The sequence below is a fragment of the Taudactylus pleione genome, unplaced genomic scaffold (assembly GCF_031769625.1).
Source record: "Taudactylus pleione unplaced genomic scaffold, aTauple2 ptg000214l, whole genome shotgun sequence".
In the NCBI taxonomy this organism is placed as follows: Eukaryota; Metazoa; Chordata; class Amphibia; order Anura; family Myobatrachidae; genus Taudactylus; species Taudactylus pleione.
The window spans coordinates 10,173,251-10,194,292 of NW_028284616.1; the positions used below are offsets into that span (position 1 = coordinate 10,173,251).

The 21,042-nt window shown below is 46.0% G+C and overlaps 1 protein-coding gene across 7 annotated transcripts in view; it reads left to right on the forward strand.

Moving 5' to 3' along the window:
• The first annotated feature begins 249 nt into the window (after positions 1 to 249).
• Positions 250 to 21,042, forward strand: part of LOC148517590 (transducin-like enhancer protein 1) — an 88,541-nt gene continuing 67,748 nt past the window's right edge. For 3 of the 7 annotated variants that reach the window (XM_088478442.1, XM_088478445.1, XM_088478446.1), the window contains exons 1-2: positions 2,313 to 2,474; positions 4,098 to 4,165. In XM_088478442.1, coding sequence (XP_088334568.1) covers positions 4,142 to 4,165 — 24 coding nt within the window. In that variant the 5' untranslated portion in view covers positions 2,313 to 2,474; positions 4,098 to 4,141. Of the gene's footprint in view, positions 322 to 2,311; positions 2,475 to 2,705; positions 2,937 to 4,097; positions 4,166 to 21,042 lie in introns of those variants that run through there. The other 4 variants (XM_088478447.1, XM_088478448.1, XM_088478444.1 and 1 more) reach the window with 3 other exon arrangements.

The following is a 21,042-nucleotide window of genomic DNA, read 5'->3' on the forward strand; positions in this document are numbered from 1 at the left end:
AAAAAATGCCCTTCCCTTGGCAACTAAATTGTGGGGGAACCTTTTCCTTTTTAATAAAAATTTGCCAGATAGACCAATTTGGAAAAAGAACACAGCAGAGTGCTTTGTTGATCTAATCTCTTGTTGCTTCCTCACACGACCAGCACATTGAAAGGGTGTTGTGCAAGTGGCCTGAAGCAATTTGAAGATGTGGAAAGAGCTGAGGTTACTACAGTACTCTGCGGTGGCCTACTTGCATATTGGACCCTCTTCCTGATTACATCAGGGACACTTAACAGTACAGTGAGAGATGGTATAAAGGGAGAAATCCCCACAATGCAGGTAAGAGAATTGGGCAATTCCTTCCAGGATTTACATGCACATACAAATGCATTTAATTGGGCCTACAAGTAATAGCCTCACACAGGCAATCCAGAAAAAGTGAACAGTTGAAAATATTACTAAAAAATCAAATCTGATGTTTTCATAGCATTACTTTGGTTTAATGCAGGGCTAATGTTATGTACACTTTAAACAATGGCTGTGTGTATACAACTGTGGCTTGTGCATTCAGCATGGGGTATTAGTACTTAGTTGTCAAAGCAGCCTCGATTGCAAAAAATATGCTAAATCAGATAATTGCTTTGCAATTAGAACCCCCCTTTCTGTATGTCATTTTGTTTCCTTAATTTAGATCACATACATGTACACTAGCCAAGCATTGCAAGAGTGCAGCACCAAAGTAGGATTGTGAATTAATTATTGAAACATTTATGTCAAAATACTGTATTTTATATATTTCCATTTATTTAAGAATGTAGCAATACAAATAAACAGTACAACATTACATTTGGGCATAAATAGTATATTTCCTAGAAATAAATACTTATAAGGAACTTATTTAAATAACTACAAATGTTTAATTCATCCAAATAACTTGTTCCCATTGACAAACACGGACACTATTATAAGGTTTTTATACCAGTTAAGTATTTTGGCTTTTCTACCAGTTAAGTATTTTGAATAATCTTTACATTAACTTTACAAATATGCGGGTTCTTTAAATTAAAGCCTGTAATTATATATGTTAGCACTGGTTGACAACAGACCTGGATATTATTTAATATCATTCAGTGCTACATTGATACAGATAGCAAATGTAGAGTGATATAATAGCAGGGAGAGTGCACAGAGAAAGGGTTAACAGTACAGGCACCCTTAGGATGTAATTAGAGGGACCTTGTTATAAAGAGGAGAGGGGGCAGAGGCCAAGAAAAAGGAAACAAAAGGGAAGAGAAAAAGGAAGGAAGGGGGTGAGAGAGGGGAGGTGGGAGAAGGGAGCTAGAATAAAGAGAAAGATGGGAGGGAGGGTCTCCATTGTATTAATCTTGTTTATCCTCCTGCAGGGTTAACCCCCGTCCCCATGAGCATTCCATGCAAACAAGAAGGTATGCAAGGGGAGGGGAGATGAGCAGATTCAGGAAAAGATGGATGAGGGAGGGGAGGGGGGCGCATAAAGGATTAAGGAGAAGAGCAATAAAGAGAACAGCCTCCCCCCTCTCCCCCCAGTTAGCAGTCTCAGGAGGAGAGAGGGGGAGCTGTGAGGTCTGGATACAGGAGATGCAGCAGCATCACCAGCACAGGGCCGGGTACCACACCGCCTCCCCTCCCCCCACTCCTCCTGATTGGACACCACACCCTGTCCTAGAATATTGGAGGACACCTAGCTCTATCCCTGCACATTATTCCCGCCACTAGCCAGGACCATTTAAAAACATACTTGTAAAGAAGTTACCAAATTAAAGTAATCTGATTAGCCAAGCCAGGAAAGACGCATACATATTGTACATATTGGCTGGTAGATAAAGTAGTATGTGAAATATTGATAATAGCACCTATTGTTATTGCTTGTGTTATACATAATAGTTTTAATGCTTTTCAGCAATAACAATAATATCCAATTCCGATCAAAACGTACGTGACTCACTTGCCGTCTGTGTGGGATCTCTCTGCAGGCACATAAAGTGCATAGCTTTGTGTTCTATGTGAAATGTCCATCCAGCAACATCTATGTTAATCATAGTGATGACACTAATGCTCCTCCGGCGTTTTGGCTCCTTGTTCCTGTAAATTCCCTCCCCCCATGGTATTTTGTATGTGTAAGTGTAATGCTGCTGCTGGAGTGGGGAAGACGGCGAGGGGTTAAATCCAGCAACCGCACAGCTAGCTCCGGGACGTCAGGGGTTAATAAGCCGCGAAGACACTCTTTGGTCTCTTTGATTGGCAGCACAGCGACCCTCAGCCAATGGGAGAGAAACAAATGCAGCCCACGTGGGGGAGGCGAGCTATGATTGGTTGGAAAGAGCTGGGGCAGCCTGCAGGAGCCTGGACCCACGTGGAGTTGGCGGCCGCTGATTGAGCCGGAGGGAGGGGCCGCACCGAGCACCGGGAGACTGGGCCCGAGCGGACACCGGCTCCTCCTACTTCGGGGCCCGGTGAGAAGGGGCATCCCTAAGGGAGGGGGCTTGGGCAGAGCGCCTGGCAGGGATACATGGGTAGAGAGAGGCCTGTGGTGGGCGAGGGATTGGCGGAGGGGAGGACGCAGTGAGGGGAAGGGATAGGGGTGGGGGGACATATGCGGGAGAGATGTGCCGGGGGTGTACGAGGCCTGGCTGGGGGGTGAGGGCACGGCGGAGCTAGAGTGAACTGTTGGCGGGGAGGGTGGGAGGCCCGGGTGCAGGAGAGGCCGAGTAGAGTTAGGAGTACCTGGATAGGTGAGGTAGGGACGACAGATCCAATGTTGTTGTTGTTGGGGGGTGATGCATGCTGAGGATATAATGTGGGAAACAGGAGAGGGAGCAGTTTAGGTAGCACCATAGCAGCAGAGTGATCCAGGTTTGCTTGTGAGACACAGGAAGCAATAATGGGGTTAATGTGGTGCAAACCATAGGGGAAAGGTAATGGCAGCCTAGCTTTCTCATATGCATATCTATATTTTCTTATAATACATAAGTAATGCTAATGTGTTTATAAACTCCTATTAATCAGAATATATTGTGATTTCTGACTTCACCCTCTTTAATTGGTGGGTTCTGATGTCATCAGTTCATTGTTCATTAGGAAAACTTGTGTATCATAAGGAATTAAAATGATTCAGCTTCCTTCTGTAAATCATTATGGATATTAGAAGTCACTGAAGATCTGTGACTTGTGTAAAAACATTTGGTCTGTGGCAACTTGCATTTGTAAGGTCGCTGAATTTCTGTGACTTCTATCCTTATTTACAGTAGGGAGTACATTATCCTATAATGCATATTGTTTTCACACCTACTGCGATTATTGATGTTATGTAAAGATGTTCTAGGAAAGTTCTTTATATATTGAAGTATTCTACAACCAAGCCATACGCTAAATGTTTTTCTCAATTGTATATGGTTACTGTTGTGTATACCCTGATGACAAAGAGCTTTGTGTAATTATGGGGCACTGTTATTGTTGTTAAATTGTATGTACATGTTTATTCATATAGTGCCACCTCCTATGTAGAGCCTTACAGCAAATATGAAAATCAAGATTGGGTAATATATCAAGTTCAGAAATCTAACTATTCAACAGGTTAAAGTCCCTGCCCTAAAGAGATATCAAAATAGATGATAGAGTTTGTTCTATTGTGGCCAGTCATAACTTCTAGTCCAGGCCTGTCCAATCTGTGGCTCTTCAGCTGTTGGAAAAATAGAAATTCCAGAATGCTTTGTCAGCTGGTGGGTGTGAGGCTATGCTGGGATTTGTAGTCAGCTGGAGAACCACAGGTTGGCAATACTTGCTATATTCTACGCTCTTTAGGTCTCTTTAGGTGCCATCCTTTCACTCTCCTGCAATACAACAGATTTAGAAAATCCCATCTGGAAGATCTTCAAACTCACAAAAGTCTGTCATGGTTTTCTCCCTGCCTCCAAGGCATATGCACCCCCTGTTTCTTTACATACCTCTGTGTGTACCTACACATGTACTGTATACTCCACCCCATCCTCTAGTGTTGGCAACCTACTGTATATCAGGCTAGCTGAGTGTCTACTGAAACTTTTTTTAAAATTTTTTTATATCTTGTTTCATGACAGATCCTTAATGCAACTTGAGACAAGGCACACTACCTCCCCTGAAAATGTTTCCACAAAACAGACCCCCAGTAAGTACATTGCTGTGAATACATACTTTGCTCATCTGGTGTTTGTTCATTAATGGATAGATGGTACAATTTGTGGTAGATGACATGTCATGTAAAGTAATCTGCCTTTGCTGGGAATATTTATTAATTATCATATATATATATATATATATATATATATATATATATATATATATATATATAGCACACTCATATTCTGCAAGGTTTTACAGAGAATATTTGGCCATTCGCATCAGTCCCTGCCCCAGTGGAGCTTAGTCTATATTCCCTAGCGCATATACACACTAGGGTTCATTTGTGTTGGGAGCCAATTCACCTACCTGTATATTTTTGGAATGTGGGAGGAAACCCATGCAAGCACAGGGAGAATATAAAAACTCCACACAGGGCTGTAGTGGTAATCGAACCCACAACCTCAGTGCTGTGAGACAGTAATCATTTGGCCCCATAATTTTGCACATTTTGCTAGTAGATTTTGGCCTTTGGTGTTTCATGTCGTACCCCAACCACATCGCACTGCTCAGCAGAATTAATTGTTTACAGTCATCTCCAGCTATAATCATAGGGGCCGATGCACAGTAGAAAAGTATGCTTGATTGTGGAGTGTATCATGCGTGCGTCAGAAATGAGCACACACAAGCAAGTGATCCAGTGTGATACACGGTATGAGCGCTTCTATGCCTGTGAGGAAGAAGTGTAACTGGTCTTTCTTTTTATCGATGTTGTGTTTTTGGGGCAAAATCACACATTTACTAACAGACATTGTTTTAATTGTTTTTTTTTTTTTTAATTGTTAGTAAATGACATTTATCCCCAGAAACACTAGATCTATTTAGAATAGTCCTTTAGTAAATTTACCCCTAGGAGGGGGAATGTTCGCTACCTGGGTATAGAGTTGCATTTTTGTTCTTTAATAGAGTTGTCAGTTTGAATTTTACTTCAGTTCCTGGTCAAGTCTCCTGCAGGACCAGTACAGATGTGTTTTTAGAAAGTAAAGGCTGATAGAACAGTGTTAAGTGGGCTTTGTATGTAGGAGTTTTAGCTTTAAAATAAAAAAATAAAAATATATATATATATATTATTATTATTATTATTTTTTTTTTTTTTTTGTGTGCGTGGTAAATCTCTTTCCTCCTTGCTCTATGCGCGCTGAAAATGACTAAATTTCTCCTATATCTGTCTCTCAAACGATTTTCCCTGGCAACACAAACTTGTGTACCCCTTCTGTTTGTTTTTAATGTATTTTTTTTAAGGGTAACTGCATACCCATACAGTCCATATTTTCTTATGTGTGCAATTCTAAGAAGTTTCTGCTCCATAGCCTTTATGTATGAACAAATTGGGAGGCAGTTATTAGACTGGTGACCTGAATGCCGCCGGTCTAAATACCGGCGCCTAAAGCCCGACACGGGACTTAAGATAGGCGTTGAAATACTGACTCCTATCTTAATCCCGACGCCGGACCGATCGAGGGAAGTCCGGCGCGTCTTAGCTGTTAGCCGCGGGGAGGAAGAGGGTTACATTTAGGCACCCCTGGGAGGACTTGGGGTTAGGCACCCCCTGGGAGGTTTAGGGTGTGGGAAGGGGGGGGGGGGGTTAGGATGAGGCATCCCTGGGGGAGGACTAGGGATTAGGCACCACCAAGGGAGGGTTGGGGGAGGGGGGGGAGGGGAGAAGAGAGGGGAGGGTTAGAATACTTACCAGCCCGAGTCGGGATATCCTCCCGTCGGGCTAGTGCAGTCGGGATTTCAATCCCATTCCGAACAAATTCCCTACTTCTATTTGCTGTATGTAAATCTGTATGTGCTAACCTCTGCACTGTATTAGTCTCTTGTTCTCTATGCTGGCTACAGTGTTTGGTATCTGCTTTCATGACAGCTGCTGAATTACTCTTCACCTGTTTGGTTTGCTTAGTGTGATTTCAGTAAGTTGTGCATCATGCTTATAATTTTATTGGAGGCCAGTATTTCAAGTACAATGGACGATTAGTCATGCCCAGTGCTTGTTTAGGGTCTTCATAACCTCTGATTAGTTTCTAGTGTAAACAGAGTATTCAGTATAATAATAAAACGTTTTACGTTTATCTTAAGCTTCTATTTTAATATTAATAATCTAAAGGCCCCCATACATCAGAGATGGATTGCAGCAATCGTGCAATTTGCAATCGATTGTGTCTAAAAATCTGCAATGTATGGGCTTCAGAGATCGCAGATTGCAACCAAAAAGTGATTGGAATTGTTTAATCAGATTGTCCAACATGTTGGATTTCACAGATCGATTGGGGCTGTAGTTTGCTAGTGTATGGACATGATCAGCAGATTTGCAGACCGTTTCTAGCAAAATGATGGGCCTTTCAAGATTGCCAGATCTATGTTTGCTGCAATCGATCTGCAAATCACTGAAAAAGATCTGTAGCGTATGGGTGCAGATTACTCGATTGGGAAATCCTAAGATCGGGCAATAAATCTTCAAATTGTTCAATTGTGGTTTTCAGATTGCTGATATATGGGGGCCTTTTGTTGATCTTCCAAATGCTATTAAAATATTGGCAAATATCCAGATGGAATATGCTTGAATATTACTTTCATCCCATTTTATTGAAAATTTTTCAGAATCGCTGTGGTGCTTATCCAATAAAATATATATATATATACAGTTCCGTAGTTGCAGGCACTCCTGTTCACAGGTAACTGGCCGTGGTGCTCTCAGTGAAGGATGAATAGAGAAGCAGGGCAATGTCATATATATATTTTGTCTACCCACAGGACCTTTTTAGAGACAATATTTTTCTATATGTTAACATAGCCAGTCCGTGCATTCCATTATTTATCTTTGTACAAATCCCCTTTATCAGCAATAACTTAAAGTAAACCTTTTCTGTATGAGTTTGGTCTCTGGCCTCGTATTGCTACTTATACCTTTCTAGGATTGATGGCTGGACTAGGCCATTCCAAATTCATGATTCTTTTCTTGTTCAGCCAATTAGTTGTAGATTGCTGGTGTGCTTTAGCCTCTTGTATAGTATACAATTGTTGACTGTGATTAAGTGTATAAATCTTGTGGCTGCAAAACAGCCACAAATCATCACCCATCCACCACCATCCTTGATGGCTTCTATGAGGTTTTCGTGGTAATACGCTGTTTGGTTTCGACAAACATGGCATTGATTTATTATTATTTTTTTGCACAAACTGTCCAGAGAACATTGGTGAGAAATAAGTTTGGCATGGTCTGCCGCATTCACTCCTACGCACCGGGCACTACTAGTTTTCCCTCGTACTCCATAGAAGCTTTGATGTCTGCAGAATGCAACGTGCCATTCCAGTACGGCACGGCACATTGTGTCGGTCTCTGGGATTAAATACCCCCTCCATTGTTTCACAGTTTTAGAAGCGTTGAGATGTAACTTTGCAGATATGTGCCTTTTTTTTTTCTGTATTGATTTGAGAGCTTTCTTCTCTCTACATTCCATGTGTGCCATACTTTGTCTTCAACTCATGAACTTCAACAATTTCCATGTTGTTAAAGCCCTGCTAATCCCTGGATATAGCTGCTGGCTTATTTGTGATTTATTGGTGAATCAAGCAGTTTAATATTCAGATGAACTTACAGATTTCATTTGCATTTTTTTTCTCCTTCCTCCATCTGGGGGGACACTCTTGACCTTCGGGTGTAGTAAGGGTTAGGAGCTAGCACTTAATAGGTTAACATTTTATGGTATGTAAGATTTTGCCTCTACCCCCCACTCTGGATTTTAATTTAAGTGCTGAAGGAGCAGGTCAGCCCTAGTTTAGCTGGTGGTCCTTTTCAAAGTAACTAACGTTACATATCTACTGTGCGTTACATGAACAATAATGCATAACTTCCAAATAGATGGAAGATATATAAAATGTAGTATTAAAAGTTAAGCCGAATTAAATGTGTTTTTATAAGAGTTATTTACTTTCATTGCTGAAAAACCTAGGTTGATAATTAAAAATTCTGGTCCAACCTGCTGTAACTTAAGTGCTGTAGCTACATGTAATGAAGGATTAAAAGTAATAGCCTTTGTTGCAAATTAAATTTCTGCTTCTCTATATAGTTGATGTAAATGGCATTTGTTTTCTTTAGTACAGCACTAAATTTGTTCATGTTGGTATATTTAAATGAAATGCCATGAGTTTTAACGGTGTTTAATATTTATAAAATAGATGTTCTTGTAACTAATGTTACACACATGTAACAAACATTACACAGAGAATATAATACAAATGAACTCAATTCTACTTGGAAAATCAGAGAAATAATGTTTCTACTTCAGGGTCCATAGGGTATCCACAGGATACCTTGGGTATAGGTGTGACGTCAGTCGCTGGGCACCATAGAGTTAAGCTTTTCAGCCTCCCAGGATGCACTAGGGTCCCCCTCCTATACCCCGCCCCCGAGCCAAGGCACCTCAGTTTTGGTGCCCGGCCGGAGTCGGGTGCACCTGTCGGAGTGGGGGCTAGAAGAGCCCCTGAAGCTTTCTTCAGTGCAGCTGTGGCTGCACATCTGGATGTACAGCATGGACAGTCAGTCCTGACGTCCATGCTGTCTTCCCTACACCCCCGCCGGTACCAGAACGCCGGTACCGATCCGGGGATGCTGGTGAGCATCTGGGGTCACAGCTAGCGGTGACCCCAGATGTTCCGGACCATGGCCGGATCCAAGGGGGACAAAGGTAAGCAGCGGGGTCCCGCGGTGGGTCCCCGCTGGTCACATGGTCCTAAGTCCCCAGGCAAAGGGCTCCCTGGGGACTGGCTGCAGCGTGGAGCCAGGCGACCAACCTGCGCTTTCCACTACCCCCTGGGACAGCGGACCGCAGCAGAGCGGTAGCGCTGCGACGTCCCAGGGGTTAAATGCATGCCAGGGGAGCGCGCCTTCCCTGTCTCACAGCCGGCGCCTCCCCCGCTGCACACAGCCCTCTCTGCACGCTGCCGACTGGTCCTGTGGCAGCGCTCCTCCCCCAGGCCAGCCTCCTCTCTGCTCCTCGGCGGCCATCTTCTCCAGAACGCATGGTGAACGCTGCTGGAAGCCTGGAAGGAAGCATCGTGGTCTGGGTCCCCCCGCATACCTCTCCTCCGCTGTGGTCAGGTCTGTGTATGCAGCGCTGTGTCCTACCAGGCCCTGTGTCTGCGTAGTTGAGTGATCAGCGCTGTTAGTGCAGGAATTGATTTTCTTTGCATTGTATGTGACTGTGCTAGCGCTGCTGCCTGTAACTTTTCTCTAAACTGTCAGCTTTATTACTGTCCCTGTTCTTTCTGCTAAGCCCTTGCGGTGCGGTGCTGCAGGGTGGTCTCTCGCCTATTTAAGATATAATTGGTGAGAGAGGTCACATACGTGGTGCCATCATGTCCGAAAGTGATTTTCCCCTCCGGCTACAGTGTACTACGTGTAAAGTACCGTTAGCGGAGGGGGAGGGTAGCACGGAGGGCCTTTGCCGGCTGTGTTTGTCCATGGCGCGGCCTCTTACGGTTACAGCACCGGTACAGGAGCCGCCCTGGGCTTGTTTCGCTCAGGCGCTTACAGCCTTAGTGGGCCAGTTAGCTCCGCAGCCCGCGTTTACACCGATGGGTTTATCCCAGCAGTCAGTGGTGTCGTCACCCATGCAGGGTTTCCCACGACAATTGGTGGTACCCCACAGTCTCCCTATTTGCCCTCTCCCGGTTTCTCAGGAGCCAGTGTGGGTTAACTCTCTGACGAGTTCTGTACAGCACTTGTCAGATGTGTTGCAAGGGGAGTCTGTGATGCGGCCGCATAAACGGCCGGTGGCGTCTGTCAGCTCCTTATGAGGATGTCGAGGGGACGTCTGATGATGGGGAGATTCTGGATCCTTACGATCAGGAACCTCTCCATACTAAGGACGCTGATGCTAAGTCCAAAGTATATATTCCTGGACTTATTCGGGCGGTCCGCACAGCCTTGGTGATTGAGGACGAAGTTCTCCCAGCGGCTAAATCTAAGTATGCCTTTTTCAAAGATGTGAAGGGCGATGCCACAGTCTTTCCTCTTTCGGGTCAGTTGGTGGACCATTTAGAGGAGGCGTGGAAACAGCCTGGCAAAAGATACCGGCCGCAGAGACGCCTGGCGGTGGCTTATCCGTTCGCGGATAATTATTTTGCAAAGTGGGAATCCCCTCCACAGGTGGATTCTCACGTGACCCTTCTTGTCCGTAGTGCCACATTGCCGATGCCATCTATGTCCTCCCTTAAGGATGCTGCGGACCGCAAGGTGGAGATCTGCCTGAAGTCCGCTTATTCCCTTGCGGGGGGGGGGGGGGGGGGCAGCACGGCCGGCTATGGCCATTTGCTGGGTTGCCAGAGCGATGGCGGAGTTGATTGGTAATCTCCGTGATTCGGCCACTTATATCAACGAGGCGGCCCTAGACATTAGTACTCTGGTGTCTAGAATTTCTTCAGCAGCGGTGGCTGCTCGTCGCACCTTGTGGCTGCGATCCTGGAAGGCGGACGCAGATTCCAAAAAGGGTCTGGAGGCGTTGCCGTTTACCGGAGAAGTTCTCTTCGGTCCGGATCTGGATAAGATTGTGGCCACGCTGGCGGCAGCCAAATCTGTTTGTCTCCCGTCGGCCGCTGCTCCTTCTGGTTCTGGACAATCGTCCTTTCGGTCATCTAGGGCCCAGGGCAGGCCCAAACCACAGTCGTTTCCTCGACAGGCTGGCCCTAAGAAATCGGCCAAGCCCCGGAAGCAGGCATGGAGTACCAGACGTCCGGCTCCCAAGCCAGATGACAAGCCTGCGGCCTGACGGTCCGGGCCTCCCTTTGGGGGATCCCAGGGTGGGAGGCCGCCTGCTGCAGTTCGCCCAGTGTTGGTCGGCCACTACGACAGACACTTGGGTTCTGGAGGTGGTTTCCCACGGATACGCCCTCTCCTTCCGGCACAGACCCCCGGCTCGATTCTTCACCACGGGTCTACCATCAGACCGGAACAAGGCTACGGAGCTGCGGAAGGTATTGCACACTATGCTCCAAGCTGGAGTTATAGTGCCTGTTCCATTCTCCCAGAGGGGCCAGGGTTTCTATTCAAATCTATTTTTGGTACAGAAACCCAATGGGTCGTATCGTCCGATTCTCAACCTCAAAGCACTCAACAAGTCTTTGCGGGTTCCGAAGTTTCGGATGGAGACCCTACGGTCCATCATTCTGGCGCTGGAACCTGGGGACTACATGGTGTCATTGGACATACAGGACGCTTGCCTGCATGTCCCTAGTCTTGTGCGCCATCAACAGTTCCTCAGGTTTGCAATCCGCAGCGACCACTTCCAGTTTCGGGCGTTACCTTTTGGCCTGGCGACAGCACCACGTGCTTTCACCAAGGTGATGGCGGTCATGGCGGCTTCTCTGCGGCTGCAGGGAGTCCGCATGTTGCCGTACTTGGACGACCTGTTATTGGTGGCAGGATCTCCAGAGCTCCTGTTACGCCACTTGGACCTGACCATTGCACTGCTGCAACGGCACGGCTGGCTAATCAACTGGCAGAAGTCCACTCTAATCCCGTCTCGGAGGATTCTGCGTCTTGGAGCCTTATTGGACTCGGGACAGCAAAGGATCTTCGTGACGGAGGACAAGATCTCTGCTTTACAGTCAAGGGTGCGCAGTTGTCTGCACAGCCGCCGGGTGTCCCTACACTCGGCGATGAGGTTACTGGGCTCCATGGTGTCGGTGTTCGACATGGTGGAATACGCCCAGTTTCACTCCAGACCTCTGCAGCACCTGATCCTGTCTAAGTGGAACGGGCTGCCTCAGTCTCTGAAGTCCCAGACGATTGTGATCACCCCGGAGGTTCGCCTGTCCCTTGCGTGGTGGTTACAGACGACTCACCTCAACAAGGGACGTCCGTTCTGGGTTCCAAATTGGGTCCTGTTGACAACGGACGCCAGTCTTCGGGGCTGGGGAGCAGTTTCGGGTCCACACTTGTTCCAGGGCAGGTGGTCGCCGACGGAAGCGGAGCTTCCAATAAATATCTTGGAACTCCGTGCGGTCTTCAATGCTCTCCAGCAGGCACATCGGTTTCTCCAGGGTCACCCGGTGCAGGTCCAGTCGGACAACGCTACCATCGTGGCCTACATAAACAGGCAAGGAGGAACTCGCAGTCGGGCGGCTCTCGTAGAGGTCTCTCGGATCCTGGTTTGGGCGGAGCGCAATCTTCCGGCCATATCAGCGGTCTTCATCCCGGGAGTGCTGAATTGGGAGGCGGACTTTCTAAGTCGCCAGGACGTTCATCCGGGGGAATGGTCCCTGCACCCGGACGTTTTTCAACTGCTGGTGGACAGGTGGGGTCTTCCAGTGATCGACCTCATGGCGTCCCGGCACAACAACAAGTTGCCGGTGTACGGGTCTCGCACAAGAGACGAAGGGGCGTCTCTGGTGGATGCTCTGTCCGTCCGGTGGACGTTCCGGTTCGCATACCTGTTCCCTCCGGTCTCCCTTTTTCCACGGGTAATCCGGAAATTCAAACAGGAAGGAGGGACGCTCCTGTTGATAGCTCCCGCGTGGCCCAGACGGCACTGGTTCTCAGACCTTCAGTGTCTGTCCGTGGACAGTCCTCTGCGGTTGCCGCTACGACCGGACCTTCTGTCTCAGGGTCCTTGCCTTCACCCGGACCTGACTCTGCTGTCTTTGACGGCGTGGCTGTTGAGACGGCCATGCTGAGGTCCCGGGGGTTTTCCAGCTCTGTGGTGCGTACCATGTTACGAGCTCGGAAACCGTCTTCCGCGAGGATATACCATCGCGTGTGGCATACGTTCTTCCAGTGGTGTCGACCAAGAGGTTATGCACCGCGGGAGTTTCGTGTGTCTCGGATTCTCGCCTACCTGCAAGCGGGACTAGATCATGGGCTTTGCCTTGCTTCTTTGAAGGTACAGGTTTCGGCCCTGTCTGTCTGGTTTCACCGTAGGATTGCTACAATCCCGGATGTGCACACCTTTATGCAGGGTGTTCTCCGCATTCAGCCGCCCTTTGTTCCACCTGTGGCGCCTTGGGATTTGGCTGTGGTCCTGAGGGCTCTCCAAGGACCGCCGTTTGAACCACTGGGCTCAGTGGATCTTAAATGGCTAACAGCTAAGACTGTTTTCCTTCTGGCCATTGCTTCGGCCAGACGTGTTTCTGAGTTAGGGGCTCTTTCTTGTAGACCCCCTTTCTTGGTTTTTCATGGGAACAGGGCAGTGCTCCGCACTCGGCCCGAGTTTCTTCCCAAAGTTGTTTCCCAGTTTCATGTTAACGAGGAAATAGTTGTTCCGGCCTTTAACTCACCGGGTCTTTCCGTGGGTGAGGCCTCTTTGGATGTTGTGCGGGCCTTAAGGACTTATGTTGACCGCACTTCTTCGTTTAGGAAGTCGGACGCTTTGTTTGTCCTCTATGGCTTCCGTAAAAAGGGTTGGCCTGCTTCAAAGCAAACTTTGGCAGCCTGGATCCGTATGGCTATTTCTGAAGCTTATCTTCATGAAGGCCTACCGGTCCCTCCTTCTCTGTAGGCTCATTCCACTAGGTCTGTGGGTCCTTCGTGGGCAGCTCGACGTGGTGCCTCGGCAGTTCAGATCTGCAAGGCTGCTACGTGGTCCTCTGTCCATACCTTCGTGAGGTATTACAGGTTTGACACCTTCGCCTCTCAGGATGCTTCCTTCGGGCGGCGGATTCTCCTTTCTGCACAGGAGCGTCCCCACCCTTAAAGGATACTGCTTTGGGACATCCCCAAGGTATCCTGTGGATACCCTATGGACCCTGAAGTAGAAAATATGAGATATGGTAAGAACTTACCCTTGTTATCTCTATTTCTACGAAGTCCATAGGGTTCCACAGGACTCCCGCCCTGTCGCACCTGTGCTGCAGATGGGCTTTGCTCTGGTCACCGGTTTTCCGTCTCCCTCTGGTGAGAATGTGATTCTTGTATGTGTCCAGATCTTTTTTCTCTCTCTTCCTTCTCCTCCTCCGGCCTATGGCTTGATAACTAACTGAGGTGCCTTGGCTCGGGGGCGGGGTATAGGAGGGGGACCCTAGTGCATCCTGGGAGGCTGAAAAGCTTAACTCTATGGTGCCCAGCGACTGACGTCACACCTATACCCAAGGTATCCTGTGGAACCCTATGGACTTCGTAGAAATAGAGATAACAAGGGTAAGTTCTTACCATATCTCATATTTTGCTGGGCATACACTCTACAATAATCTAGAATAGATATAGGTGGAAAGCACTGCACAAACACACAAGGAATCAAAAGAAGTTTAATAAATCACTATTTAATAAACAGTAATACACAATAATATACCTCCAGTCTACTAATACTAAAAGGTTAATGTCTGGAATAACATTGTACACTGCTAGCATAAATACACAATGTAACAATACCAATGGATACAATAAAAGATATCAAATATGTCATGGATAAAAATGACTGAATAGTCCCTCCTACATAAAAATAAAGTCACTAGTAGGACCGTAATGTTTGTCCGTGGAAAGAAGATATTTTTATATACTTAGGAGCCACACTCTAAATAAAGCAGTGGTGGCTTTGCTAGATGAATGAGGCAGGACAAATGATGGCTGTTGTTAGCTGACGAAATGTCCACATATATTGCACATACCCACAGCGTTTCCTCAGGTAGACAGATCTGTCCCTGCCGCAATGGATATATCCTCCGGCAGCACAGTGGGATCGCTGTTCCTACCAGCTGTATAATAGCCATGCGGTCAGTGCCAGGACCCGTCCCCTCCTGTGGATATGTCCGTGCCGCACCAGTGTGAGCTGCATCCTCACAGCCAAAGTCTGCTGTGTTGTAGAGAGGAAGTCCTACACCGCACAGGGCGAGTGGATCACATCAGGAATGTCAGCTAACCGACAATGCGGAGTAGCGGCGCCGGTGTGAGCGGCTCCACCGGACAGCCAGCCACAGCTCCAGAAATGTGGGAGTGCACAAATTGAACGGACGTGTTCCCTTTCTCTACAATAATCTGTCAGATATCTGTCCAGTCTGGCTGGTTGGAATGAAAACCTGGTAATGTACAGTATGGGAGCAAATGACAATCAACTATTTGCTCACAAGCACTGGGAAACAAACAAAAATTGTTGTTCAGACAAACTGGTTAAAACAAATGAATTTAACCAATTTGAATTGTTTTTGTTCGTTTTCTAGTGTTAAGACCTTCTGGTCGATTTGTCATTTGCTCCCATACATTACCAGGTTTTCATTTCAACCAGCCAGATTGGACAGATATCTGACAGATAATTGCATAGTGTATTCCCAGCTTTAGTGATAAATTGAGGAACTCCCATTTGCAATGTGGGAAATTCAAACATTAAATTGCATCCCTTATCAACATTTTCTTTTTTAGAATTGTTAACTTTACATAATATTCTCTCTACTTAATAATGTATATGCCAGCATTATATTTATGATTAATTTTGCTCCATCTATGACCTAATTTGTGGTACACAGAAAATGAATACCGAAATAATTCCATTCTTTACAATATTTGTTCCTTTTTGTTTGTGAAATGGACCTTGCATATTTTCTTTTTGCTATTTTTTTCTAACTGATGGCCGTTTTGACCACCCTCGGGACACACTGACTCGCTGGTGGAGACAGAACCTGCAGGCTATCTCAGCGGGGTGCCGCACTGGAGGGCAGGGTGCTTTCTGCCCTTCAAAAATAAATGAATATATATATATATATTTATTTATTTGTGCAAAAGATTTAGGCAGGTGTGGAAAAAATTCTGCAAAGTAAGAGCTTTCAAAAATAGAAGTGTTAATACTTTGCATTTTGTTTATTGATAAAAAAATAAAGTGAATGTATAGAAGAGAAATCTTAGTCAAATCAATATTTGGTGTGACCACCCTTTAATAACTTCTAAGCAAGCAAAATAGATATGCTTACCAATTGCACGATTAATGAAAGCATGGCTTGTTATGGGTAAGTTGTAGTTGAGCACTACTGATGGGGCTTGCCTGTTGGTTCTGGTAATGCTCTAGCCTTTGAGGCAACCAAGGATAGAGCGGACTACGTGGGAAATGTTAGCCTGTTACATCTGGGATCAGATCTGTTTGTTAGCATTTGGCTTGTCAACTGTGTTCTATGCATGCTCACCAGACATGTGGATGGCAGAATATAATAATAGGCTTCACATAGAGCAGCCCCCTTTCCCTAAAGCAAATTTAGCTTCGCAATAATCTGTTGCACAAAGACTAGTGTATCAGCCAGTATGGCCACCAGACGTGGGAAACCAAAGATAAAACAGAATCCTTAATTGTAAATGTCTAAGGTAGGTCAGTGTCAGACCAAGTTCTGCAAAAGTATAGCAGATGTTGCACCAAATTCCAAAGTGAACTTAAGGGAAAGTCATGATATGTTGCCTCACTTTGAAGGGTTTACAGCAGGGATGGGGAACCTCCTGCCTGGGGGCCCCTCTGCGTCATTTGGTCTGGCCCTCAGAGCTTTTTTCTGCTAACCTTATTTGGCTAGTAGGTGCCTAGAATGGCACACTGCTGCCAGAATCTATGCAGCAGTGCTACCTGGAGCTTAGGGTGCTTCAGACGGTCACACCGCTGCCCTTACAGCTCTCTGGAACATCCTCTGGATGCTCCGGGCATTGCTGTAATCACCGGCGATTGTGGCCCCACTACCATGTGACGTCACGTGGAGGTGGCATGGCCTAAACCAGGCCCGCAATAATGTTATATATATACCAAAATGGCCCTCGGCAGAAAAAAGGTTCCCCACCCCTGGTTTACAGAGTATTTTAAAACTAAGGCCCTCATTCAGAGGCGGTCGCAAGAAGCGATCGCGCTCCCTGAATGAGGGCTGCTTTTTTTTTTCTTTTCTTTTTTTTTTTGTGCGACCTCCTGGTCACTAGCTAAGCTGTGGTTTACCACCCACAGCTTAGTGACCGACCAGGGTGATGGTCGCGATGGTCAAGACTATCGCGACCATCAGGGCTTGCGACGAGACCCTAAGGTTGGGTCTCGGCAACCACAAGCCCCAGGGAGCTTCCTGCTCTGATCGAGCAGGAAGCTCCCCACTGACTTCACTGCTGATGTCAGTGCGGCCGCCCACTAAGCTGCAAGGGTTCTGTCAGGAACGCCTCCATTTGTATAGCTACCACCCCGCCCTGCCTACAAAACGGGCCGAGCTGTCGATCAACATCGACAGCCGGCCCTTTTGTAGTGAGCTCCGGAGCGCAAGAGTTTCTCGCTCTGGGGCTTGTGCACGTGTAGTGCAGCTGCTGCGCGCGCGCAGGACCAAAACATCGACCCGGTTGCGAGTGCGCATCGCATGCGACCGGGTCTGAATGAGGTCCTAAATCTGCAATAAAAAATATACAAGAATACTCATAATAAAGTTTAACCCCATGAAGATTTTATTTTACCTGGTTAAAACTGTACTACATGGTAAACACCACTTCTAATTTAGTGTTTGCCATTTCACCCATTGCAAGCAGTCATGCATCTCCATAGTCAAACATTAGTGGTAGTATGTGCCATACAGCAGAGCTCAGTTACTTTTAATGTTAGTTTATGAAATGTATGCCCTGCTAGAGATAACCGAGAACCCACAAAACACGACCACTAAGCGCTGAACTGCCCCGTGCATAAAACAGCCTGTTCGGAGTTGCAGATCTCACTACTGGGTTCCAAACTGCCTCTGGAAACCATTGTTAGCACAATAGTCTGTACTTTCATCTATTGGATTTCCATGGCCAAGCAGCCATATGTAATCCTCGGATCACCATGCCAAACATTGTCTGTAGTGGTGTAAAGCCCATAGCCATTGAACTCTGGAGCAGTGGAAATAGGTTCTCTGGAGTGACAAATTCTGCTTCATCATTTGGCAGCCTGACAGAAAAATCTGCATTTGGCCTATCCCAGGAGAACACTTTCTGCCTGAATGTTTACTGCCAACTATAAATGTTGTTGGAGAAGTAATAATATTCATGGTTGGCCTGCTACATTATTTAGTGACTTTCCAGAGACTTGTACTTCCAACTCAACCCCATCGAACACCTGTGAGAAGAATTTAAGTGCTGACTATAAGCCAGGCCTGACCTCGCTGACGCTCTTGTGGCTGAATGGATGGTAATCGCCACAGTCATGTTTCAAAATCCAGTGGAATCTGTCATGGCAATTAAAGGGGTCCATTCCATATTAGTGCCAATGGTTTTGGATGAGACGTTTAATAGGCACATATACGGGGGTGATGTTTGTGTGTCCACATGTTTGTGGGTCATGTAGTGTAAATAAGTTTGGGAAGGGATGCTGTCAATATCCCAACTGCAGGGATTCCGGCGCTCAGAATCCCGGCATCCCAACCGCCATAATCCCAAAGGTAAGTAGTAGGGTTAGGGTTAGGCTCTAAGGGGGCAGGTTTAGGTTGCGGGGAGGGGGTGGTTATGTTTAGGCACTAGGGAGGGTGGTTAGGTTCAGGCACTGGGGGAGGGTTAAAATACTGACTGGCAAGTGTCAGTATTCTAACCCTGCGCTCTGTAGACTTGTATACCCACATAAGTCATTATATATCCCACATGGAGGAACCAGTACATAAAACAATTGTAACTTTCTCCTTGTGCTGTACCATCAGTGGCTTTGTATTATTTTCTTCATAATTATGTGTATTTCTGACACTTTTTTTGTACTTTTTTTTTTTTTTTTTAAGGGCACACATTTTATTACATCTGTTGTGTTGTTGTGCACTTTAGTACATCATGTCTGCATCTTTTGGCTTGTTATAAATACAAGCCTTTTAATGTGCTTTTTCTCATCCATTTCTACCACTTTAACAGTGACTCTGTTCACGTCTACCGGGCACATGATCTACCTACTGGTCTCCTTTATTTCTAGCTGCTGCCTATCTAATGGCCTGGCTACACTACAGCAGAGTGCCTGCGGTCTATGGTGCAGTTGTGGGTGACCGATCTCAAGGCACTATCCCTTGTGTAGGCCTGCCAAACAGCTTGGCTGCCAGCCAGCAATCGTTACACATAAATTGTTGAAACATTTGGTGCACTCTTAAGACTGTTAACTCTTAGTGCTGCAGAGAAGCAGATGTATTTATTGGTTTCATCTATAGAGAAGCTGAAAAACTAGCAATTTTTCCAAAAATAATACATTTTGCTTACTGTTTAATGATGGCTACAGAAAGGTATTGTCATGGTCCGCGTAGTTCATGGAAATGTATATATTTTAATCCTATATGGAATAGTCTTAGATCTAATAACCACTTCTATTAAAATGTAGTATACTGTTAACTCCAGTTCAAAACCTATAGGTTGATGTGAGCATAACACCCTTTGTATTGTATTGGTTCTTAACCATTTGCGTTTACATGTGAAACTTCAGGTTTTTTTTTGGTTGCAACTTGCACTATTTCTCTTTATTCAATGCACCTGGCAGTAAGTTTAGGACAGTATCCTGTTTTTTTTTTTCTTCTTAAAATGCATTTGGCTAGTGGAAGGTGAAATCTTCCTGTTTTGTCAAGTTCTTCGTGTGTGTGTGTGTGTGTGTGTGTGTGTGTGTTTATCTTGTACAAAAAATGGCATTACATGTGAAGCTATGCTTTGTTCCAGTAGAGGTAGTGCAAACTCCATGCACAGAGCCCTTTTTATTTGTATTTTTTTAGATTTATTTTTTTTCTTGCCCTCTTTTATTGTTTGGCGAAGTTTATTATGGAATTTCATAAAATATCTTAAATGCATTAATGTAAGATCACATCGCAGTACTACTTTCCCTTTATATTTAAGTGTTTGTGCGTTTCTATATGCAGTGCCCAGCGACTTTGCTGCATTTTGCACTTACTGCTCCCAGTGCTGAGGGGATCAGGTGGGATTTGTAGGGCATATGTAGATTTGGCCGAACACCGCACTGGTCGAACAACCCTAGATGTATTTGTGCAACCAAAAATGTACACAGAAATGGAAAAAAGGGCTGAGGAAATGATGCCTTTCCCCCTGATGTATGCCTCTGATGCAGACCAGGAAGTGCAACAAAATGTAAAAAAAAAAAAAATTATAGGGGAGGGACTTTAAGTTCCTCTATCCCACCAATCCCTAGAAATATGTGGGACCTTTTAGGGAATGGGTATGATATACTGTCAGCGGCAGCCCGACAGGAGCAGTGTGCGAAGCAGCGGAAGCCCGACAGCGCTGGAAATCCCGATCGTGGATAGGTAAGTATACACTAACATAACCCCCCTAACCCTAACCCTCCTTAGGGGTGCCTAACCCTAACTCCCCCCCCCCCCCCCCCCAAGTGCCTAACCCTAACCACACCCTTCCCCGCTGCCTAAACCTAAGTCCCCCGGGGGGTGCCTAACCCTAACCCTCCCTCCCCCTAGCCTAACCCTAACCCTCCCGGGGGGGTGCCTAGCCCTGTCCCCCCCCGAACAAGGCTGCTTATTCGGGAGAGTTAGGCAGAGAAAAAACACTGCAATCTCAGGTGAGTAATCTCATCTAAACTCACAACTAGGGGGAGCAATCTCGATCTGCTTCACCATCGGCCAACTCACTCTCAGCTAAACTCACTTCTCGGTAAATTTGCGAGTTGAAAAACTGAAAACTCACCCCAAGTTTCGGCGAAGTAAAGAGCGCTCTTGAAGATATATAAAAATACAAAAATAATTAGAACAGATTTCCTAAAAATATTTTTTTAAAAAAGCATGTTTACTAAAAATGCAGACTTTTTTTTTTTTTTTCCTTTTAATATCCTATTGTTCCTGGTTAGAGTGCGCCCATACGCATTTTCACTTGCCGATTAGTGTGATCTGCAGCGGTTTTGGGGCAAAACGGGTCCGTGCAATCCTATCGGCGACAACTCCATTCCCATTCATTCCAGTAATTACTCCTCTGTGCCTCAAAAT